This window comes from Miscanthus floridulus, chromosome 19 (assembly GCF_019320115.1).
Source record: "Miscanthus floridulus cultivar M001 chromosome 19, ASM1932011v1, whole genome shotgun sequence".
Lineage (NCBI taxonomy): Eukaryota > Viridiplantae > Streptophyta > Magnoliopsida > Poales > Poaceae > Miscanthus > Miscanthus floridulus.
The window spans coordinates 75,864,392-75,888,694 of NC_089598.1; the positions used below are offsets into that span (position 1 = coordinate 75,864,392).

Below are 24,303 nucleotides of genomic sequence, written 5' to 3' on the forward strand. Positions count from 1 at the left end.
TGCTTTGGAGAGTGCTCCATGATGTGGGGTACCCAGAGGGTCAAGAGCCGGTGTACTCCTGGAATGAGAGCCAGTTAGCAGAGGATGGACTTGCAGTGGTAGAAATCATGGTTCCTGCTCTCGGTGATGCTCCAGATTGGGATGGTTGGCACTTGGAGTTTGAGGGTCGCACTCCTGCTGAGGGTGCAGAGGGAGCAGCTTTCCGTGTCATCAGGGATATTATGAGCAGATTTCCTAGTGAGCTTGCAGCAGCTCTAGCTGGCACTTTTCCTAGGGATGATCCTCATGATGCCATTTGGGTTCAGCCTCAAGGAAGTGCATTGGTCAGAGGTCCAGCTGAAGGACAGGCTAGCGACAACCAGGCAATGAGTGCTATGTTCGCCGCCATCAGAGCGTATGAAGGTCTCGAGAGTACCTATTGGACTTTGATTGGCTTGCGTGGTGAGGATAAGCTCAAGGGGAGAAAGCAGAAGAAGAGACAGGCACGTGCTATAGCTAGTTTGCAGGAGCAGTTGGCTGATATGAACTTACAGCGAGATCAGGCGGTTGAGAGAGGTGATAGAGCTATGCAATAGGCGCATACGTTGACTCAAGCCAACAACAATGCAGACCGCATGATTAGACAGTTGGTTCAGGAAAGGAATGAAGCCTGGGACGAGAGGGACCTTCTGCTATAGAGGGTCAATGAGCTAGAGGAATACAACGGCAACCTACACGAGGAGTTTCACGCGCTCTACAATGGGGTTGGCCCATATGCTCCACCAGACGCCGATGGCATGGGCATTGATGACGAAAACGAGGACGAGCCTGTAGTTTCACCTGGGGGCGATGGTGACGTCTCTGATCCCGACGATGGCCCCGAGGAGTAGGCTAGTTGCCTTGCGCTAGTATCTAGGTCCTATCGCGATGACCTTTCTTTTGTTGGCATGTAACTTATTGTATGTTGCTTCGAACGTATGAGACTTGGCATGTGGTTGGAACTTGATTTCGAATGCGATATCTGAATGCATAAAAGTCTAGTGTATGTATGCTGGCAATTTGGTTGTATAGACGCGATGTTTGCTGTTGAAGTAATTTGATTAAGTGATGTTGTTTTAATTGGGATGCGATTGTTGTGCCTCTGTTTTATTGTATGAATTTATTCTCTCTAGTAAATTCAGTGCGGCATAATTTTTCCTTCACTCTCAATTATTACAGCTTCACTCAATCATTACTTGTTGCTAAAATATGCAGATGACAAACACTCGTCGAACCACGTATGAGGCCGTTGAGACCGGTGCTAACGGTGCGGGGACCGGTGGTGGTGGTGGTGGAAACCACGGCAACAACAATGAGCCTCCCCATGAACCGCATTTGCCACCTCCTCCCCCATTTACCCCCAAGATGTTCCTCGCATAGTTGCTCGGGAGTCAGCGCAACGCGGAACAATTCTAGAAGAACATGGAGGATTTTCTGCGTACCATTGCCAACAATGTTCAACATGGTAACAATCAAGGTGGTGGCATGGGAGTGAACCAATATAGCAGCTTCAAAGATTTTATGGACACTAGGCCGCCAGTATTCATGGAAGCAATAGAGCCATCGATGCTGAGGAATGGATTAACACGATGGAAGATAAATTCCGTGTGTTGAGGATGACTGAGGTGTTGAAAATGGAGTATGCTGCACTTCAGTTGCAAGGACCAGCGGGAATGTGGTGGAAGCACCACCGCACCACTTTCCCTCCAAATGCTCAGATTTCATGGAGAGAGTTTGCTGAGGCCTTCCGTGGAGTCTATATTTCACCCGGGCTGACCAAGATGAAGTTGGGAGAATTCTTGGCGTTAAGTCAGGGCACCAAGACCGTGACGCAATATCTGCATGCCTTCAACAACTTGTGTCGCTATGCTCCCGACATGGTTGACACAGATGCTAAGAGGATAGCCAGTTTCAAGAGGGGACTCAATCCAAAAATGATGAAACATGTTGGTACCAACAACCGCGTCAGATTCAATGACTTCATCAGCGACTGTCTGAAGCAGGAGAAGAATAACAACGCCAGCATCGCAGCCAAGACACGCAAGAGAGCCCTTGAAGGTGGTCCGTCCCAAGCTAGAGCACCTATGGGAGGTCGTCCTCCATATCGCCCATCGGCACCTGGCGCTAGGTTCAGGCCACCTCAGCAAAGAAGTCAGAATTTCCATGGACCCCAGAAGCCTTACAAGATGACAGTACAGCCCAACAAAGTAGCCGTAACTACGGTACAAGGCAGTTCCAAGGGAGTTGTGGGATCTACCAGGACAGTGAGGGGACCCTGCTATAACTGTGATCAACCTGGCCATTTCTCGAGGTTTTGTCTGTATCCGCCCAAGAAGAAGCAGCAAACTTATAATGCTAGAGTGCATAGTACGACTGTGGATGAAATTCCTGAGGGAGAGCCCATCACTGCTGGTAAGTTTCCTGTCAACGAAAACCCTATAGTTGTTCTATTTGATTCTGGATCATCGCATTCTTTTGAGTCAAGCATTTGCACAAAAACATGAACAACTATACACAGAATTGGGTTATGGTTACCATATAAGTTCAGCAGGGGCTGATGTTTTGACCAACCGGATGGTTCGAGGGGCAACCCTTGAATTAGGTAGCAGGAAGTTTCGAGTGAACTTGATAGTTATGCCTGGATTAGTTTTGGATGTCATTATAGGGATGAATTGGATGAAGGATTGGGGAGCAGTCATAGATACTGGAAGTCGAGTACTTACCCTTAAGGATCCCCTAGGTGAGGGTACTTTCCAAGTACCATTGCCTCGGAGAACAGACCTTATAAGTGTTACTTGTGCTATGGCAGTCATTCCTATTCATCAGATTCCGGTAGTGTGTGAATTTTTGGATGTATTCCCGGATGAGCTACCTGGTCTTCCACCGGATAGGGAGATTGAGTTTGGAATTGAGTTAGTCCCCGGAACAGCTTCGATTTTAAGAAGACCCTATCGGATGCCTCTAGATGAGTTAGCTGAGCTAAAGAAGCAATTAGAAGATTTATCAAAAAAGGAGTTTATACGGCCAAGCAAGTCTAAATGGGGATGTCTCGCCTTGTTTGTGAAGAAGAAGAAAGAGGGCACTTTGAGAATGTGCGTAGATTACAGGCCACTCAACGTTGTGACCATTAAGAATAAGTATCCCTTGCCTCATATTGATGTTCTGTTTGACCAATTATCCAAGGCCAAGGTGTTCTCAAAAATAGATTTGAGATCCGGTTATCATCAGATCAAGATTAGGCCACATGATATACCAAAAACTGCATTTTCCACCAGATACGGGTTGTATGAGTATCTTGTCATGTCCTTTGGCTTGACAAATGCTCCTGCATACTTTATGTTTTTGATGAATACAGTTTTCATGCCAGAATTGGATAAATTTGTGGTAGTGTTTATCGATGACATTCTGGTGTACTCCGAGAACGAGAAAGATCATGAAGAGCATCTGAGAACTGTCTTGACCAGACTTAGGGATCATCAATTGTATGCTAAGTTTAGCAAATGCGAATTCTGGTTGAGGAAAGTTCCTTTCCTTGGTCACATTCTGTCAGAAAATGGAGTTTCAGTCGATCCAAGTAAGGTGCAAGAAGTGATGAATTGGAAAGCACCGACCACAGTTCCTGAGATTAGAAGTTTCTTAGGACTAGCCGATTATTACCGTCGCTTTATACCAGATTTCTCGAAGATTGCCAAACCGATGACAAGTCTCCTACAGAAGGATCACAAGTTTGTGTGGACAGAGGAGTGTGAAGCAGCTTTCCACACTTTGCGGAAACTGTTGACCACTGCTCCTGTTCTAGCACAACCAGATATCGAGAAACCATTTGATGTGTTTTGTGACGCATCGAAGACGGGATTGGGCTATGTTCTTATGCAAGAAAGGAGAGTCATTGCTTATACATCACGTTAATTGAGAAAGCACGAGGTCAACTATCCAACACATGATCTTGAACTTGCTGCAGTTGTGCACGCCCTAAAAATTTGGAGACATTATCTACTTGGTAATGTGTGCAACATTTTCACAGATCACAAGAGTCTTAAGTACATCTTTACCCAACCAGAGCTGAACATGAGATAGCGCAGATGGTTGGAATTGATCAAGGATTACAACTTGAATGTGCAATATCATCCTGGAAAGGTCAATGTAGTGGCAGATGCTTTGAGTAGAAAGTCACATTACTTGAATGTGCAGCCATTACTTGAAGATGGGTTCGATCTAATGCATCCTGCTGTGTTACATAGTATTCAAATTAGTTGCTCTTTGGAGAGGAAGATAATAGAAGGCCAGAAAACCGACAAGGGAATATTCCACATCAAAGAGAAAATCAAAGAAAAGTCGTCTCAGCACTTTAAAGTGGATGAACAGGGCGTGTTGTGGTTTGACGACCGTCTTGTGGTTCCCAAGGATCGAGAGCTTAGGAATAAACTCATGGATGAAGCTCACCTTTATAAGCTATCTATCCATCCCGGAAGTAGTAAGATGTATCAAGAACTAAGATCTCGTTATTGGTGGACCAAAATGAAGAAAGAAATTACAGCATATGTTGCCAGATGTGACACATGTTGTCAAGTGAAAGCTATTCATATGAAAACTACCGGTATGTTGCAACCCTTATCAGTCCCTAGTTGGAAGTGGGGCGATATAAGTATGGATTTTATCATGGGTTTGCCCACTACTCAAAAAGGACATGATTCGATTTAGGTAATTGTGGATCATCTTACCAAGATCGCTCATTTCCTACCTGTCAAAACAACATATCGACCACCTCAATATGCCGAGAAGTATATCGCAGAAATTGTGAGGTTGCATGGTATACCTAAGACCATAGTATCTGACAGAGGCTCACAGTTCATGGCTCACTTTTGAGAACATTTACACAAAGGCTTAGGAACTAGTTTAATTCGCAGTACTGCTTATCATCCTCAGACAGATGGTCAGACTGAACGAGTGAATGCTATTTTGGAGGATATGTTAAGAGCCTGTGTATTGTCTTCTAAGGGATCATGGGAGTCATGGTTACCGTTAGCTGAGTTTTCTTATAATAATAGTTATCAAGAAAGCATCAAGATGGCCCCATTCGAAGCTTTGTATGGCAGAAAATGTAGAACACCATTGAATTGGGTCGAGCCTGGTGATAGAAGGTATTATGGCATTGACTTTGTAGAAGAAGCCAAGAAGAAAGTTCATATTATTCAGTAGAATATGAAAGCTACCCAATCACATCAGAAAAGTTATGCAGACAGAAGAAGGAGACCCCTTATGTTTGAAGTTGGTGACTATGTTTATCTGAAAGTCACGCCAATGAAGAAGAAAAGGTTTGGAGTTCGAAGAAAGCTTGCCGCGAGATTCGTAGGACCATACAAGATTCTAGAATGAAGAGGTCTGGTAGCCTACAAGTTAGAGTTACCTGAGACAATGAGTACCATTTTCCCAGTTTTCCATGTATCACATCTCAAGAAATGTTTGCGTGTTCTGGAGAAAAGAATAGAACCTCGAGGTATCCAACTCAAATCAGATTTGGTGTATCGTGAACAACCAGTCCGGGTGTTAGACACTAAGGAACGTGCTACTCGGAATAGTGTGGTGAAAACATACAAGATACAGTGGGATCATCATGATGAGGGAGATGCAACTTGGGAAACGGGAGAGTATCTACAAAAAGCTTATGAAGATTTTTATAACAAATGGTTCATAACCCAAATCTCAAGACGAGATTTTTATAAGGGGGGAGGGCTGTAACACCCCGGTGTTATGCCTGCATTTAGGCACTGCAAATCATACATATCATGCATCATCAAGTATCCTAATCATACATGCCTAACCATGTAAATAACAACTGAAACACTGCTTCGAAACATATGAAACATGTTGTGAAACCTGAATGTTGCATACCTTTGTTAGAATTGTTTTGCCCTGATTTTGCTTGCTAGGATAGTAAAACATGTTTGGCTACTATTGTAAATCATCTAGGCTTATTTAGTTCAATTTTTGGAGCAAGGTTTGTATTCAAATTAATTCAAAATTTTGCTTCCAAAGTAGTTTTCCAAAAATTAGGGTTTTGAGTTAAACATGGACTTTGATTTTACAATTCAAAATCTAGAAAGAATCTGGCTTTGGTCATAAAAGCAAAGTTGTAGAGAATTAAATTCTAATCAACTTTCATTTTTGGTACATTTTCAAAAGATGTCATTTCCTTGCTCAAAATAATATTTGAAAGCTGGCATTTAAAAAGTTCTTAAAAATATAAATGGAAAAGGGCTTTTCTCAGTCGTGGGCCGCCGCCTCGTTTCCGGCCCATGGCCGAAGCCGGCCCAGCCAGCCTCCCGCCGCGCCGCGTGCCTCGCCTTGGCCTAGCCCAGCCCAGCGCCACGCCTGGCCTGCCTCCGCGCTCGCCTGCCCGCTGACGCGCCGCGCCGCGCCCGACCGCGGCAGAGCTCGCCCGCCGCGTGGCCGCCATGCGGCGTCGACGCCGCCGCGCGTCGCAGCCGGCCTGCGCCCGCGCCCACGCGCCCGCCTACTTTTGCTGGAGCCGGTGCGCTCACTGGCTCACTCCCGTGCTGCCTCTCCTCTCCGCAAGCACCGAGCGCCCTCACTCTCCCCCTCGCCGCGCCACCGCACCCGCCGGCAAAATCCACCGCGTCTCCTCCACCTCGGCCAGCGATCGTGCGCCCGTAGCTCCACCTCGCTCTTCGGCACATCGTGCTCGTGCCTGTGCCGCCTGCTGAGCCCAGGTAGCGCCGTCTCGAGCCCCGCCACTGTCGGCCATGGCGTCGCCATGCTCGGCCGCCATGGAAGGCACCTTCCTTCTCTTCTCCACCCTGCCTAGCTACCTTCCCACCTTCGCCCGCTTATGCAAGTGCCCGAAGCCGACGAGGAGGACGTTGAGGAACTTCCAGAGTGCCCCGATCACCGTCCGAGCTCCTTCTAGAGAGGCAAGCCCCAGAGCATTTTCTCCCGGTTTGCAATTATTAATTCAATGCTTTACTTTAATTGATGCATTACGTTTAGGAGTTGTTTGCAACCGTTGCTGCATTATACCTTGTCTACCTTTGTTATACTATATCCTTGTTACCCGGGTATCCGCAGTCGAGTCAATGCTTAGCTGGCTTAGACCGGTAGAAGTCGGGTGATTTCCTGTCACCTACGAGCTATAGGTGGTTACCTGGATCTGCTTGGATGACTATGAAGTCATGGTATAACTAAGTGTTAAATGAAGTTGAGACCGGACGGAGACTTGCAGAGTTTTGGACTGTAGTGTTTTCGTCTGTGTCGATTAAGGACCGACCGTTGTTGGGCCTCGAGTCATGTTGAACGCATGCCTTACATTTAGCTGGCCGGATAAAGTACCTTCCGACCGTGAAGCTGGGAGATTATTCGGGCCGAGTAGATTGCCCGCAGCGCACTGTGCCGGAGCAGGTGTGGTAGGACACGGGGGCGAGATGATAAGACCAAAGTGCAGTCGGTCGGCCCCCGGGTACATGTGGTTCCTGGCAAACTCGAGATACATGGATAGTTGACTCGGTGATCAATATCTCACTTTAGCGGGTGGGTGAGGTTTGTGTAAGGAATAAATCACCAGCTGGTTAGGAATCGATTCGAATCGCCATCGCTCCTGGACAATGAGCACTTGACTTGAGTGACTTCATCGTAGTAAATGTTTATGGAACACTTGGACAGTTATAATGAATATGACAGTATGGAAGTTGTTTAATGATCATTGGTTACCATTATCTGCTTAATCACATGTTTGCTCTAGTATAGGTGCAAATCTAGTCGACAGGTTAATAACAATTAACTTGACAATAATGCTTTAAAAAGGGTCATGAAATGCTAAAAATACTTCTTTTTGCAAATGAGTCAGTTACCCTACTATAAAGCCCTTCATAATCCTTGGTGTCACTTATTTTCGGTTATGTCGGGTAAGTCTAGCTGAGTACCTTCTCGTACTCAGGGTTTTATTCCCACTTGTTGCAGATGGACAGATGTATCACGGCTACTGTATCAACTGTCTTTATCCTGCGATGTGTGATGCTTAGGACCATGGGCATGGTCATTCCTTATGTCTCGTCTGATGCTTTTGTTGGAGATGGTCATTCGCTGGCACTATATTTGAACTCCACGTGAGTGTGTGTGGTTTGAACAAATGGCTTCCGCTACTTTTATTCGAACTGGTTTTGTAATAACTATGTTGAAACTCTGATGTATCTGAGATTGCGAACTTTTATGTAATATGTGATGGTGACCGCTAAACTGATTACGATCTTGACTGGAATGGAAGTTGGTTTGAAATCCTTCGTGATTTCACGGACTACCGGGTTATACGGGCTTAAGTTTGCAAAATCGTCTGCTCTGGCGGATGATTTTCTCACTTAATTTCGTATAATTGGTCGGTTCTGTTACAGCCGGCAAGCCGTGGTGAGTGATCGACTCATCCGTACCGGAGATCTAGGGGCTAACAATAATGACCTAGTGTAGTGTTGCCTGTAAACCTGGTTAGAACTTGTACTAGTCAGTAAATTGTGCTACATGATCTTTCAGTTATGCAGAAACTCTGTATCAGACAGTGGTTCATGGATGTCCTGGGATTGTCACTGAACAAATACAGCAAATTCCATTATACAAGTTTCTGCAGCGTAGTTACATAAATAGACTGGGTAATATCTACCAAGTCATGATAATAGATATGTCATATGACATATTTGATATATATACTTGGAACCCTTTATTTTCCTTTCCTGGCATCTGTTCGATGTCCAGGATTCGACAACGGACAACCTCACAGTTAAGAACATTTATGACTGGCATGCTCCCTTCAGCGTTGTAGCACCTGCGTGACCTCCTTCATCGTTGGCCTTAGTGATGGTTTTGGTCCTGTGCAAATTAGTCCTAGCTGAATACTAGTTGAACCTCACGGAAGTTGGATGCATCTCGTATATTTTCATCAATTACATCCATCAACTGAAAGTTGTCTTCTTGGAATTGCCGCCAGGCCCATTGTGCCAAATTCTCATGGCCACCATCCTCACCAGTTGCGCGTCTCCCAGTTGTGAGCTCCAAGAGAACCACCCCGAAGCTGTAGACATCAACTTTCAAGTTGATCTTTCTTATGCTTGCAAACTCTAGCAAATAGTGGGATTCATCTCCTTCATATAGTCATACCACTTTGTTCAATATGAAAGGGAAAAATAAGATACTATTTTCTTACCTGGAGCCATATATCCAAAGGATCCGACCATTGCTGAGATTGACTCTGGCTCGCCAGCTTTAACAAGTGCACGTGCCAGACCAAAGTCTGCAATTTTTGCTTTCAAGATCCAACAGGATATTGCTGGACTTGACATCTCGATGTGCTATAGGTGGACATAAATCATGGTGCATGTAGCTCAGTCCTTTAGCTGCATCAATTGCTATTGACATCCTCATTGGCCAATTTAACTGTTCAGTTGTCAGATCTCTCTGATGCAACCAATCATATAGGCTACCATGTTCCATGTATTCATAGATCAGGAGCTTCGACTCGGAGGTTGATATGAAGCCAAGCAGCTTGACAATGTTAGCATGCCTGATAGATCCAAGAGTCCCAATTTCAGCTTGAAACTGTTTTTCCAGCATACCATCCTTCTTTAGGCCATTACCTATTTTCTTGACAGCTATCTTGCAGTTGTTACCGAGGCATATCTTGTATACCTTTCCCGAGCCACCTCTACCCACAAGGTTATTGTTTGTAAGACCACAAAGAATGTCTTCAACATTATAAGTAATGGGTTGGAAGGTTGTTAGTTTCCACTGTGGAGATGGAGCCTCATGCTTTTTCCTAGACCTAATCTTAATGAAACAAAAAATCCCTGTGAATACGAGCATTGTTGAACCAAGGATTAGGAAAATGATTATGGGCCTTTTCAAATGTTTGTCTTGTTCTTCTGGACCTGGTTGTGTGCTACACATAGGATAGTTGCCAAAGTTGTAGGAGCAGAGACCAGGATTGGATAGAAAGCTCTGCTCAAATTCGTTTATCTGAAAAACAGGTGGAATATGGCCTCAGTTGGTTATTAGAGAGATTGAGGAGGGTAGGTCTCAGATATATAAGGCTTGCTGGTATTGGGCCAGAGAGGTGGTTCTCTGAGACATCTATGGTATCAATTGCCATACTTAAATCCACGGTGTCTAGTGGGATGTTTGGGATCTCACCAGAGAGATTGTTTTTCCTAAGGTCAAGCTTCTTTAGGTACTGCATGTACCAGATCCTTGAAGGTAGTAACCCTGATAACATATTTCCAGCCAGGACGAGGACTTGAAAAGGTGCATGTAGGATGAGGTTTGTTGGGACTTCACCAGAGATGAAGTTGTTTTCTGCCATTAACATATTTAAGTTGTCTGCTGACATTGGTAAGGTTCCAGAGAATCTGTTATTGCTGATATTAATTGTTGTTATATTTGAACTCAACTTACTTGGCAGTGAGCCAGAGAAACCATTTTCCTGGATCATAATCATAGTCAACTCTGGCAGTGACCATAGGCTGCTTGGAAAACTGCCTCTAAGCTGGTTATTGTTCAAGAATATGGACCACAATCTCCTGCAGCGCAAGAGAGACTTTGGGAGTTCACCCGACAATCTATTATTGGAGAAATCAATGTACTAAAAGGCCTGAAATGAGCAAAGGCCCTCAGGTAGCTTCCCAGATAAATTGTTAGATGAAATTTCAATATTAAAAAGCATGGAATGCTTCCACAGCTCATTGGGAAGTCCACCAGATAGAAAGTTGCGTGAGAGTTGCATATCATGGAGCATGGGAAGAAGTGCAATACCATTCGGAATCAAACCTGAGATATTGTTGTCATGCAACAAAAGGAGGGTCAGGTTCTTCAGCTTACCAAAATCCTCTGGTATCCTTCCTGTGAGTAGGTTGTTTGAAACATTGATCTCGGTCAACCTCATTGCTTCAATTGGTCCACTTATATGACCACACAGAGAGTTGTTGACTAGATAGAGCATTTCCAGACTTCTCAACCTCCAAACCCTACTAGAATCATCCCATTCAATCTGTTAGAAGACAAGTCGAGTAGCCTAAGTTGACTCAGCTGAGACATGGTGTCTGGAATTTCACCAACTATATTCATGTTGTTCATCCACAAATATTTTATGTTGCTCAGATTCCCAAACTGTGGATGCATCCTGCCTGGAGCAAAGGGATTATAAGCAAGAGATAAAACTTGAAGTTCTGAGAGATTTCCAAGCTCTGCTGGGTAGCTTTCATTAAAATAATTGTTATCAAGGTGGAGAAATCGAAGACCATGAAGCTGGCAGATTGCACTTGGGATGCTGCCAGATAAGCTATTTGATGCGAGGTTTAGATAGGCAAGCTTTGGTGACAATTTATGGATGTTTGCAGGAAGAAAACCAAATAATGAATTGAATGAGAGATCCAGGTGCTGAAGTTTAGAGCAATTGAAAATAGATGTACGGAAATAACCTGATATTTGGTTCTTGGATAGATCGATGTAAAATAGATTCTTGAACGAGCAAATTGCTTTTGGAATTGGCTTGTAGAGGTCACGGCCAGCAAGTGATAAACCTGTTACAAAGCCATCTGTGCAAATGACGCCTGACCAATCACAATGATCGGTGTTTGTGATGGAACTCCAGTTCAGAGCCGCAGGCTTGCCCCAGTCTTGCTCAAGCTTTAGAAGCGCTGCCTTCTCAGAATCCCTAGTGATGGACTCACAATTAGATTTGAGGATATGAATATTGAGGAGGACCAGAGTTAGCATGAGGATGCCACGAACAAGGTAGAGACTAGCCATGATACTTACTAGAAGATGTTAAGTTCATGTATTCTATACAGTGAATCTGAATGAAGACCTTGCAGTCAAGGTCTACTGATCAGTCAAAACATGTCACTGTCTTTCTATTATTGCCTTTGAATAATTCTATCGACACTACGGACTGTTGACTGCTTCAGTTCCTTGAGATGTTTTTTTCCGAAAACACAGCAAGAGAGCAAGTAAAGAAAAATCGAACAACGGACAAAGGATAAACCACTAAGAGAAAGGGCACACTAAGGCCCCTGCTTCCCAACTAAACGAAAAAAACGATCAGATTACCAGCCTCTTCGCTTGTTGGTTTTAGCCAGGGCTTATCATAATGGTACAGTATTTTCCTCTCATAACAAACCAGCACCAGCTGGGCTTATCAACCCAGAAACCAACCAGCGAACAGGATGTACAACTCGGGCCTCCTCTAAACTCATAGAAACTATTTCCCCCATTTTGTGAACCATTTTTTCTAGTTGCCAGCTTGAACATATTGATCTCTTCCTGAGAAAGGCTAATTGAAGAGGTTGCAAAGATACACGCTAGAAAATTCTTCTATTCGGCTCCTAGATATTCCACCAAAAATAGACCAAGATGCCATCAGTTCCTTGAGCAGTAAGTAGGGATGTAAACAGATCGGATATGGAGGATTATAAATACGGATAGCTACATTATTCGTCGGACTCGAATTCGGATACGGATAATGTCAGCTGTCAGATAAGATATGAATGGATATCAACAAACATTATATATATATATATATATATATATATATATATATATATATATATATATATATATATATATATATATATATGAATTTGAGTATCCTAATTTTGTTACATACAGCTATGTGGGTTTCTGAAAGTAAAGATACTGATTCCTTCAGTCGGATAGTCGGTCAGGAAATATCCATAACATTTTTTTAATGAACCTGACAGGAGCTCTGCCTCTCAATTAAAGAAGGAAAGAGAGTTTATGTACAGAAAGTGCCATCGGCACGAAACCCCCAAAGGCACGTAGAGTAAAGTAAAGCACACAGCACACACGTCCTGGGGGATAGATACAAGGTCTAAGTCAGGTTGTTGAAGACTCTAGAGCATAGGTCAATGTTCTCTTTGGTTTTGGAGGCTACCTGCCGGACATCCATCACCAATTTTTGGAAAATCCTTCTGTTTCTTTCTTTCCAAATGTTCCACATTGTGTATATGACCACCCCGTTGAAGTGTCTACGTCTCTGCCTTGGGATGTTGGCCGCCCCCTGTTCCCGCCACGCCCTTATGCTAGATGGCTGCACCTGAGGCCGAATTAAGTCCACATTGAAGTGTTCCCACCCTAGCACAAGGCGCAACACAAGTGAAGGGCAGTTTCCAGTGGTCCATTGCACAACACACGGTCTTGGTGTGGCCAATTTCTTAGCTGCAAGTTGTCTGTCGTTAGGATCTTGTTTTGTATGAGAATCCAAGTGAAGACTTTGCATTTGTTTTCGGCATGTGCCTTCCAAATAAGATCCGGGTGGAATCTGTGGTAGGATCCTTGGAATTGTATGCGGTATGCTGATTGGGTTGAGTAAATGCCATCTGTTGACCACTTCCAAACAATGGAGTCCCGTATTCCAGGCTACAGCTGGATGCTCCGTACCTTGAGCCACAATGAGACGAATTCCTCTAAGTGAGTGGCTGTTGTGATCCTGCCTCTGAGCAAGCGAATCCAACTGTTATTGTGGAGCTCTTGCTGGACCGTTCTGTTTTTCCTCTTAACAAGTTCAAAGAGGTGTGGCGCAAGGTTTTTGGGAGCTTCACCGTCCAACCAACTATGATGCCAAAACTGTGCTTTCTTACCGTCCCCGACCGTGACGATGGTTGAGGCATTGAAGAGGAGTCTATCCGCCGGTTTACAAGGCAAGTCCATACCAGCCCAAGGTTTGGAGGGATCTGTCCAGTCCTGCCACAGCCAACCCAATCGCAACGCTCTCCCAAATTTCTCCAAGTCTGGGACCCCAAAGCCACCAAGCTCTTTTGGTTTTGACACTGTCGGCCAGTTGACAAGGCAGTGACCTCCATTTGTGTTTTCTTCCCCTTTCCAAAGGAATGACCTGCGGATTCTGTCAATCTGTTTTTTGGTCCAGGCAGCAAGTGGGAAGACAGTGAGTTGGTAGGTAGGCATAGACGATAGGACCGAAGTGACCAGCGTTAAGCGTCTTGCTTTGTTTAGCAACTTGCCCTTCCAGCCCGGTAACCTCTGGCCGATTCGCTCTATGAGGGGTTGCACGTGTACTTTACGCAGTGGCCTGTAGTGCAGCTGTAGACCAAGGTAGCGTCACGGAAAAGTGTCTCTGGTCCCCGAAAAGGACGAGAGAACATGATCAAGGTTGATATCTTCGCATCTAATCGGGTGGATGGAGCTTTTATCCATGTTTATGCACAGCCCAGACACCTTCCCGAATGTCTCAAGAATGATCTTGACAGCGTCGATGTCCTCTTTTTTTGGGTTTACAAAGATTGCAGCATCATCAGCATACATGGACGTTCTCCACTTTGCCGCAACAAGAGGCAGCTGCGTGAGGACGTTGTGGCCGGTGGCAAGGTCCAACAATCGCTGCAATGGGTCCATGGCTAAGATGAAGAGCATAAGTGATAGCGGATCACCTTGGCGCACCCCTCTAGCGTGGCGGAATTTTCCTCCAGGCACACCATTTAGAAAGGCTCTAGAGGCTGCTGTGCGGAATAAGATGGAGACCCACTCGCGCCAACGATGCCCAAACCCGCAAGCTTGCAGCACCTCAAGCAAGTAGCTCCAGCTGACCGTGTCGAAAGCTTTCTGGATGTTGAGCTTCATGAAAAGTGCCGGGGTTTTGGACGTGTGCAGGCGCTTCACAGTGTTCTGGATGTAGAGGAAATTATCATGTATGCTTCTTTTTTTTTATGAAGGCACTCTGACATTTTGACACTAGGGAGTCCAGCAACGGTGCCAGCCTGTTCGCAAGGATTTTGGAAAAGAGCTTGGCGATACTGTGGATCAGGCTAATAGGTCTGTAGTCCGTGACCCGCCTTGCGTCAGGCTTCTTGGGGAGGAGGAGGATGTTGGCTGAGTTAAGGAGGTCAAAGCCCTGTGAATTCATCACGAAGAGAGCATTGATAGACACCACTACATCGGACTTGACGATTTCCCAGCATGATTTGAAAAAAGGCCCCAGTGATGCCATCCGGGCCCGGAGCCTTGTCTCCCGGCATGGAGTGGATGGTTTCCTTGATCTCATATTCGGTGAAGGGGGTTTCCAGCTCTGAGAGGTCGCGAGGGCTGTACCCAAGAGCGGACCGCAAGAGGGTGGCCGGTCTCGGGACCACGGTGCCTAGGTGGTTCCGGAAGTAGTCGCCGATTACCTCCTCTTTGTCTTTGTGCGTGAGGGCAATCCCATTGTCACTTTGCAGGCACTAGATGTAGTTTTTTCTGGCTCTTGAACTCGCACGAATGTGGAATAGTTTGGTGTTGGCGTCGCCGCATTTGATGTTGGTGAGGCAGGGAGTTTTGCCTGATTCTGGATTTCTCTATTGCTGTAAGGCCCATACTATGAATTTTTAGCTGTCGCCTGAGCTGTAGTTCCTCCTGAGACAGGGATCTGTACTCCTGTGCGGCCTCAAGTTGCAGGAGGATTTCTTTTACTAATGCTAGCTGCAGCCTTGTATCGCCTATTTTCTCTTTTCGCCACCGTTTGATGCCCTTTGCGACCCGGGATAATTTAATGCGTAGCCGTTTGAGAGGTTGGGTCGATGCCACGGGTTTGTTCCAGATGCCATGAACTAACTCCTGGAACCCCTCCATTTTTGTGCAGAAATTTTTGAAGCGAAAGCACGCATTATGATGCTGTTGCATCTCTCCCTGCAAGAGAAGAGGTGTGTGGTCTGACATAAGAGATGGCAGCGAGTGTAGGAAGCATGACGGGAATAACAGCTCCCATTCAGTTGTGCAGAAGAGCCTATCTATCCTGGTGAGAGTTGGCGTGTCCTGCTCATTGCTCCAGGTAAAGCGCCGCCCGTTCATGTAAGTGATGATTTAAGGGACCAAAAATTGTGTTTCTGTACCAACTATTGGGTGGTGGTTACATCAGTTTCCTTAAGGGAAAAAAGAGGAATTTACTAATTTTGGGTTTTGTGGCATTCTGTTGGACTATTTCAAAATCTGAAAGGTTGCTTGTTTCTAAGAAAAGTTCGTCAAAAGCCATGGTTTACATTTCCTTTTCAATCTATCACTAGAACAATTCTGGTGGAAGGGAAGGCACAAGGTGCTATGTAAAGCAACTCGTTAGTTCTGTCAAATGGCATTTATGATTGCTGAAATCCAAGGTGGATGGAATTAGAGAGGAGGCGGGCATATGCCTGTTCTCTCCCTGCTACCTCCTCTATAACCAATGCTGGGCTGGTCTCTCTCCCCACCTGACCCGAGCAGCACCCCCTTTTGTCAGCCCAACAGCCTCACGCAGTAGTTTCTTTTCCTGCTTTTTTTCTCTTCTACTTACAGGGTCTGCCCTGTTGATTTTATCTTGTTTGGGTTGGGCCTGATCTTTTAGATGTTTGTAATAATGTTTTTATACTTCTCTTAAAGGTGGATGTTATGATGCTGTTTTTTTTTGTGTGTGTGCACACGAGAACTGTCTCATTGCATTAAGAAAAAAGAAAATGAATTTATTACATACAGCCATACGGGTTACTAGATTACATGCGCCTTTTTTATGATACAAAAACAATCATAGCCTAGACTCCTATTCTCTACTGGCTTATAATGAAATCAACCCTTTGGTGCCAACCATGCACCACAAGTGGATGGAATGGTGCTAGGAGTCGTCCAACTCGGAAGTTTCCTTTAGATGTCTCATATCTGCTTTTCTCATCTTGGGTGCTGCTTTCAACCTTCTGTTGTGGGATGGTATATGTTATGTTATGTCTATCCTTTTATTGTTTGTATCCTGGACTCTCTAAGAACCTTTTCTTTCTGGTTTTGCTAACTGAAATTGGTGTAACCTCCAGTTCTAGGAGAATATATCCTTTTGGTTCCTCGAAAAACAAGAGCACATAACCTGTTCATTCTGTCATATGACTCTGACAGAATTTCCTGGATGACGCTTTTGAATTTTGATACAGTTCGGTTCATGGTGCAAATTTACTAGACACATTACCTCATTGCGGTGTGGTTGATGATTTATCATCCTGAGAGCTACAAGGGGAGGTGGGCCAGCCCCAATTCTCTTCTAGTATAGTTTTTCTCCTAGTACTCTTTGAGTGCCTGTGTGTTGGCCCAGATGGGCGCCATATCGAGGCAGAATTCGGTGAGCCGCCACCTCTGCCTTCCCATCGTCGCCTTGTTTTTCAGATTTAGCAAGGTGAGTCTGTTTATTCCTCTTCCCTCCCACCCCTACCAATTTCATCTATATATATGTCCCTCGCCGCCTCTGCGTCTCTTGCCATAGCTCCGGCTGCCCCTTTGGGAGATTTTGGCTGATTCGTTGGTGAAGGCATCATATCCAGCTATGGCCATGATGGATCTCGTTCTTCTTCTTCTCCTTGGGCAGGGAGCTTTAGAGTCAGATCAGGAGGATCCTCCAGCCCTCGGTGCGGTTTCAATCTCAGTTACGTCGGCTCGTGCTTCCTGTTCTGGAATCAGTTGCGGCCGATTTCATCCGCATCTGCAGGTTATCAGTTCATGTTTAAAAGTGGCCACACAGTGGACACAGTGTTACTATGTGCAAGTATTGGTGCTTGTTAAATAATGTGGCTTTGAACCAAACAAGCCCTCTATTGCCAATCGGACAACTCCAAGAAATTTGTTCTTTTACTTATAGAAAAAGGGGAAATGAACTTAGTGTTGCCGGTTGTGCGGCATTTTGTTAGGCTACACGGAAATCCTATAATGCTGCTTGTTTCAAAGAAAGTTCTTGTTTTACCTATTTCCTTTGAATATCACTGGATCGGAATTGTGGGCAATCCTGCAGAAACAAAAAGGAGGTGCAATGATGAAAAAAACGACACGAATGAAATTGACAATCATGTGAAATGGAATGCAAGATTGTGGGATCCAAGGTGACCAGCATAGTCTGAAGTTGTTCGCTGGGGAATGTGGCTCTTATCAGCTTCTGTCTCCAGGTGGCGTTTGGATATAGAGATATAGAGAGTGGGATAGGGAAAGGGAAATGGATGAACGGCTAGGATACAATATTACCCTTTGGAAGGGTGAGATATCCCTTTGCTTATCCGTATCCAAGTATCATCCAAACGCCAGTTCTTCTGTGGCTTGCTGCTATCAACGTTTTTCTGCTGGGAAAGTGCTTGATGTGTCCATTTGTTTCTTGTCTGTGTTCTACATTCTCTGAGAACCTTTTATTTCTGGCTTTTCAATCTGACATCAGGGAATCTACCTCCAATTCTATATATATATATCCTGTTGACATCTAAAATTCAGTGACACATTCGTTTTGTAGGATGGATCTGCTTTAATTTCAGGATGCTCCTTTCTATTCTGAAACAATTCTATGTTGTGCACATGCAGTAAGGAGTTGTTCAGTTTGAGGATAGGGTGGTCCATCATCGTCGTATTCATTTTTTTTTCTTGAATATAACGTGTTAGTCCACTATTATGCCAATAATTAACATAAACATATGGAATGGAGTCACCTTACCAGAATTCATCAAATGAACTTATGATGGATCAACTCTCGACTCTTCTTCTATTAATACAATGATACGCAACTCTCCTATGTGTTCGAGAAAAGATAGATCAAGTCTCGATAAACCTATGTTCAAAAAAATACTCAGCTAGTCAGGAAATAACCTCCTCTAGATTATTGCTTTTTTTAAGTTAGAAGAACCCAACCTTTTTGGTCGAGAAAATCCTTGAATGTTTTTTATGAGCATCTTCAAAAGAGACTTTCTAAACCGCTATATCATTATTTTGAGAGCTATTTGCATAAAAATCGTTTCTATTTTTTTTTAACTCTCCAATAAATTTTATATATCTTGTGCCTATTCTAAAGAGTCATTCTCGCTTTCTATATTTTGCTAGTGAGCTAAATAGAGGGTGGCTATACTTAGATAATAATCAATTAAATAAGCTTTTGGAGGGTATTTTTTTCACTAAAATCTATATTCCTAACAATTACTTAAAGTATAGAGTCGTGGAGATGCTCTAAACAGCCTAAATCCTCTCCCATGAGAGGCCACACTTAGGCCCTGTTTGTTTCCACTTCTCCCAGACACGCTTGGATTATAATCTAAGCGAAGATTTTCTCGCTTCTCGCTTTTCGTTTCTCGTAGTTTAAATCTCTGAAGCGGCTTACCACATAAGCGAGAATCGGTAAAAATAAGCAAAGCGTTTGGCGGAATTCTCGCTTATTTCTACCGATAAGCCGCTTATAAGCTGAAACAAACAGGGCCTTAGAATCCAGAGGTTCTATTTAGGCTTTATAACCACTACACTACGACCCGTTCAAAAATTACAGTGCCGAAAAGTAGCATGGTTATAAAACCTTGTTAAATCCTTCAAGGTCTACGCAATACGAGTATATTACTGCATTAAAACATTTGCCTGTTCAGAAAATTAAGTTTATTCCTGTTATTGACACAATGTAATGCTGAACTTAACATATCAGCTGAAACTCTTCTTTCGGTACTACATTCAATTTTAGCACTATGGACATATTTGGTGCCAACACGAGTACATGCAAATCAAATGGTTGCGCAGAATTCTATATCGCATCCGAGCCACCTTTACTAAGAATGTTTGGCACCTTGATGACTTGATGGATCCTGATATTTATAGATGCAAAGAAATCTGCCGACATACTCCAATTCACCGAATGTCGCCATGCATTTCCCAACTCATGCCCATTGTTTCTTGTCCCATGTTCAGTTTTTTCCAAGTTCAAGCCGCCCCACAGATTTGTTCTTTCTGCACCAGCATCACGGCCTTCCCCACTTTGAAAAAGGTGCGTCACATCACAGTCCTCACATATCGCAAGGCAAATTGGCTTCCCAGGCCTCGTTTAGATTGCGAAAAAAAGTGAACCTGATGAATAGTACCACTTTCGTCTTATTTGGTAAATATTGTCTAATCTTGGACCAACTAGGCTCAAAAGATTCATCTCGTGATTTCCAACTAAACTGTGTAATTAGTTATTTTTTTACCTACATTTAATACTCCATGCAAGTGGCTAAAAATTGATGTGATGGAGAGAGAGTGAAAAAACTTGGAATTTGGAATGCATCTAAACGAGGCCCTAGTATCGCTCGGTTTGTTTACTTTTTCAGTAACAAACGATATTTTTTTCTCACAATAAATTAACCAAATAGTATTTTTAGTCGTGGCTTATCAGCCGGTGAACAGGACGTATGTCTGTATACAGCTTTATTTCAGCATGCGGTACACAACACAGACAGTTTGTTGCAGATAAGCCGCCCCACTCAGATTTGTGTGGTCTCCAGTTTTCTGAAACTCCAAAAGTGCCCAAAAGTTTCAGACAACCGAAAGGCAACTCCACATCCTGTATCTGCAAGCTACTCCGTACACTCTTCTACAACTGGCTTTACTGCCGGTCAAACAGTGGATACATGGTGTTATTACACGCAGTATTGGCGTTATTACATTTTCTATACTGCACTTCGTTGTTTGTTCTTGCGCCCATGCGGGATCGGCCTTCTTCAGCTGCCTGCTCGGCAGAGGGCGGCGCCTCTGCGAAATTCCTCCATGGATGAGCATGCAGTAGTCCGACTACACCACGTGCACAACGAAGTTGCCGCTGTCCTCGTCGTCGTCGTCGTTCCATCGGCCGGAATCAGACATGCTCCGTCGCCGGCTGCCTTTCTTCCTCGACTCGAGGAGCGGTGTGCCGCCGCCACCTCCACTGCCCTCGTAGCTCACCTGGCACGCCTCCGCCTCAGCGGCGATCTGTTCGCACCGGATGAGCTGGTGCATGACCTCTTTCATCGACGGCCGCGTCAGCGGGTTCTCCCCCGTGCAGATGACGCCGAGCGTGAACACCGACAGGATATCCTGCATGTAGGCCGGCTCCCGGATGGCCTCGTCGACGATGTCGTCGAACGGCGCGCCTTTCTGGTACCGCCGCCATGCCCATTCCGCCAGGCAGAGGTCCGCGCCGCTGTCGTTGGCGACCTTGCCGGTTGTAAGCTCTAGCAGAACAACGCCGAAGCTGTAGACGTCCACCTTCTCGTTCACCTTTGGCCTGTACCCATACTCTGCAGAGATGCCATTGCCACACATCAATCAGCAATTCAGCACTGCAGCTGTAAATTCTCACAGATTGAAAATTGAAATTGAAATGGATGGCAACTGAAATCCCTGAGCTTCTAACCTGGAGCCATATACCCGAATGTCCCGCCGATGGCTGACACGGACTGGGGCTCGCCGGACTTGACGAGGATCCGGGCGAGCCCGAAGTCGGCGATCTTGGCCTGGAAGTCCGGGTCCAGCAGGATGTTGCTGGACTTGACGTCGCGGTGCACGATCGGGGGAGCGCAGTCGTGGTGCATGTAGCTGAGCCCCTTGGCCGCATCGACGGCGATGGCGAGCCGGGTCGGCCAGTCCAGCGGCGCGGGGGCGCCCTCCCGGTCTCGGTGGTGCAGCCACCGGTCCAGGCTGCCGTTCTCCATGTACTCGTACACCAGCAGCTTGGCTTCCTGGCTGGAGATGCAGCACAGCAGCTTCACGATGTTGTTGTGCCGGATGTTGCCCAGCACCTTCACCTCCGACTCGAACTCCTTGTCCAGCTTCTCGTCCACCTTCCTCGAGTTCCATATCCTCTTCACGGCGACCATCCTGCCGTCGCCGCCGCCGATGCCGCGCTCCTCGTCGTGGCTGCCGTTGCCGAGGTGGATCCGGTACACCTTCCCGGACCCGCCGCTGCCGATCACGTTCTCCTCGCGGATGTTGTTGAGCACGTCCGACTCGGAGAAGTTGAGCTGGGTGAACGCCGTCATCTTCCAGTCCGTCACCTCGTGGCTCTCCTTCCGGCGCCGGAAGAGCAGCCACGCAATGCCGACGCTGCCGACGAGGACAATGGCAGCGAGCAGCGCGAAGAGGATGATCAGTCCCTTGGAAAGCTCGTCGTGGCTTCCCCGGCCTTCGCCTGGGCACGTCGGGAGGTTCGTGCCTGAGTCCGCCCTGGCGCAGAGCCGGTTGCCGAGGAAGCTCTGGTCGTAGGCCGCGATCTGCAGCTGCGCCGGCACCTCGCCGGTGAGCTGGTTTGATGACAGATTAAGCAAGTTGAACGGGTTGCTTACGTCTGACGGGATGCTGCCGGTGAGCTCATTGTCGGACAGGTCAAGCATCGTCAGTGCTGGGAGAAGCCCGATGCTCCCCGGCGGTATGGCGCCGGACAGCTGGTTGCCTCTCATGTTGAGTGAATTTAGTTTCTGCAGCAGCTTGATCGATGTTGGGATGGAGCCAGAGATCCGGTTGCCGGGCACGTACAAGTCAGTAAGGTTGGTGAGCTTGCTCATGTCAGACGGCAGCTCGCCGCCCAGCCGGTTGTTCTCGGCATGGAGCACCATGAGCCCTGGTGCAGAGGCCGGGAAGGAGCCGGATAACATGTTGTCGCCCATCTCAATCCGTGAAATGTTGGGGGATATCTGGTCCGGCAGCGTGCCGGTGAAGCTGTTGTTCTGGATCTTCACCAAGGTCAGCTTCGGGAACGACCATATCTTCTCCGGGAAGTCGCCGGAGAAGTTGTTGTTCTGGAGCATCAGGTTGTTTAAAGTGCTGCAGTCCCCGAGTTCCGCGGGGAGCTCGCCTGAGAAGCTGTTGTTGAAGGCGACAATGTCGTAGAGCTTCCCGTTGGCGCAGAGCGACTCTCGCAGCGGGCCAGAGAGGTTGTTGACGGACACCTCAAGGTTGCCCAGCGGCGAGTGCTTGCCCAGTTCCGGCGGGAGCTCACCGGACAGCTGGTTTTGGAACAACCGGATGTCTCCGAGCTGTGGTAGCAGCCCGATGCTCGCCGGGATGGTGCCGGTGAGCTGGTTTTTGTATAGATACAGCAAGGTGAGGCTCTTGAGATTGCCGAAGTCTTCTGGTATCTCTCCGGTGAGCTGATTCGACGACAAATCAATCTGAACCAAGTTCAACGCCGTCACGCTGCGCGTCAGCTCGCCAGAGAGGCCATTGTCGAACAGGTAGATGTACTGGAGCTTCTGATGCTGCCACACCCATGCCGGGATCGAGCCGCTGAGCTCGTTCCACGCTAAGGACAGAGTAGTGAGCTCCGTGAGGCTGGAGAAAGCCTCCGGGATCTCTCCGGTGAGGTTCATTCTGTCCATCCAGAGATAGGTGAGGTTGGTCAGCTTGGCGAACTCCGCAGGCAAGGGCGCCGGCGCGAACGCGTTGTCGGCAAGCGTGAGCGTCTCGAGACCGGTGAGGCTGCTTATCTCGGCCGCGGGGTACGCGCCCGTGAAGTTGTTGGTGTCGAGCAGCAGGGACCTGAGCGCCGGGAACCCCGCCACCGCGGGCGGCACCACTCCGGTGAAGCTGTTGGTGGAGAGGTTGAGGTGCTCCATCGCCGGCGAGAGGCGGTCGATGTCGCGCGGGAGCGGCCCCGAGAACTGGTTGCTGGAGAGGTCGAGGAAGGTGAGCCCCGCGCAGGCGTACAGCGCGGCGCCGGGGAAGGCACCGGTGAGGTTGTTGTAGGAGAGGTCGAGGCGGGTGAGACTCTTGAGCGCGCACACCGATGCCGGGACGGAGCCGGTGAGTTTCAGGCTGGACAGGGTAAGCTCGGTGACGACCCCGCCGCCGCCCGTGGCGCACCTGACACCGGTCCAGTTGCAGTGGTTGGGGGCGGCGGCGGGGTCCCAGGACTTGAGCTGCGGGGGGCTGCCCCACTCCTTCTTGACGGCGAGCAGCGTGTCGCGGTCGCCGGGGCCGGGGCCGGGGCCGGCCGCCGGCTGGGAGCGGCCCTCGCCGGCGAGGAGGAAGAGGAGCAAGACGAGCAGCAGGGGAAAGCGGCGGCAGCACGTGGTGGGCCCCGACATTTTGTTCTTTTTTTCTTCTTGGAAGCTTCCTCGGCTGTGCGGTGATGTGAGGAGGTGAGGTGAGCTGCCGAGCAGAGGACGGGGAAGAGATGGGAGTGAGGCCACGGGAGTGACGGCTGGTTGTTATACGTGTGAAAAGGGTGGGCGAGTCGTTGGTCAGCGCGTCAACGGTTTCCGGCTACTGTTCGGTGGCCCAGCGATGCATAGTTAGTGGCGCACTCAGGGTGATGGATGCTAATCAAGTTTGTTCTGTCTGTCTCTTCTGTTAGAATCCAGTTCCCAAAGACATATATAGCTCCTACCTCGGTTAGTGTTTCATAAAAAAATAACCCTGTACTAACTGAGTAGAAATAAACTAATCTCAATGACTCCATAGTTAACAGTACTCCAGTAGTCCAGTTGCTCTTTCTTTTCGTTCCTTCGGACTTCAGACAGTGTTGATGACTAT

At 46.8% G+C, this 24,303-nt stretch overlaps 2 protein-coding genes and 1 pseudogene across 2 annotated transcripts; all 3 read right to left on the reverse strand.

Annotated features, from left to right (window-relative positions):
• Positions 1-8,597: 8,597 nt before the first annotated feature.
• On the reverse strand, positions 8,598-11,620 carry LOC136529186 (leucine-rich repeat receptor-like serine/threonine-protein kinase BAM1; annotated as a pseudogene).
• Positions 11,010-12,284, reverse strand: LOC136526195 (receptor-like protein 52). Its single transcript, XM_066518948.1, has 2 exons — positions 12,191-12,284; positions 11,010-11,828 (listed from the first exon to the last, which is right to left on the reverse strand). Exons 1-2 carry the CDS (start codon positions 12,282-12,284, stop codon positions 11,023-11,025), a joined length of 900 nt encoding a protein of 299 aa, XP_066375045.1. The 3' UTR covers positions 11,010-11,022.
• A 7,910-nt stretch (positions 12,285-20,194) lies between these two features.
• On the reverse strand, positions 20,195-23,975 carry LOC136528256 (receptor-like protein kinase 5). The gene is made up of 2 exons (XM_066521189.1): positions 21,188-23,975; positions 20,195-21,071 (listed from the first exon to the last, which is right to left on the reverse strand). The coding sequence occupies exons 1-2, from the start codon at positions 23,853-23,855 to the stop codon at positions 20,587-20,589; spliced, it is 3,153 nt and encodes a 1,050-aa protein (XP_066377286.1). The 5' UTR covers positions 23,856-23,975; the 3' UTR covers positions 20,195-20,586.
• Between the last annotated feature and the right edge of the window lie 328 nt (positions 23,976-24,303).

Excerpts from the sequence above, each read along its gene's own strand:
- LOC136526195 (XM_066518948.1), bottom strand. The coding sequence starts at position 12,284 with ATGGGGGAAATAGTTTCTATGAGTTTAGAGGAGGCCCGAGTTGTACAT. Across the intron at positions 11,829-12,190 it reads GATAAGCCCAGCTGGTGCTG|TAAGTATCATGGCTAGTCTC; the intron begins GTTTGTTATGAG and ends AACATCTTCTAG.
- LOC136528256 (XM_066521189.1), bottom strand. The coding sequence starts at position 23,855 with ATGTCGGGGCCCACCACGTGCTGCCGCCGCTTTCCCCTGCTGCTCGTC. Across the intron at positions 21,072-21,187 it reads ATTCGGGTATATGGCTCCAG|AGTATGGGTACAGGCCAAAG; the intron begins GTTAGAAGCTCA and ends GCATCTCTGCAG.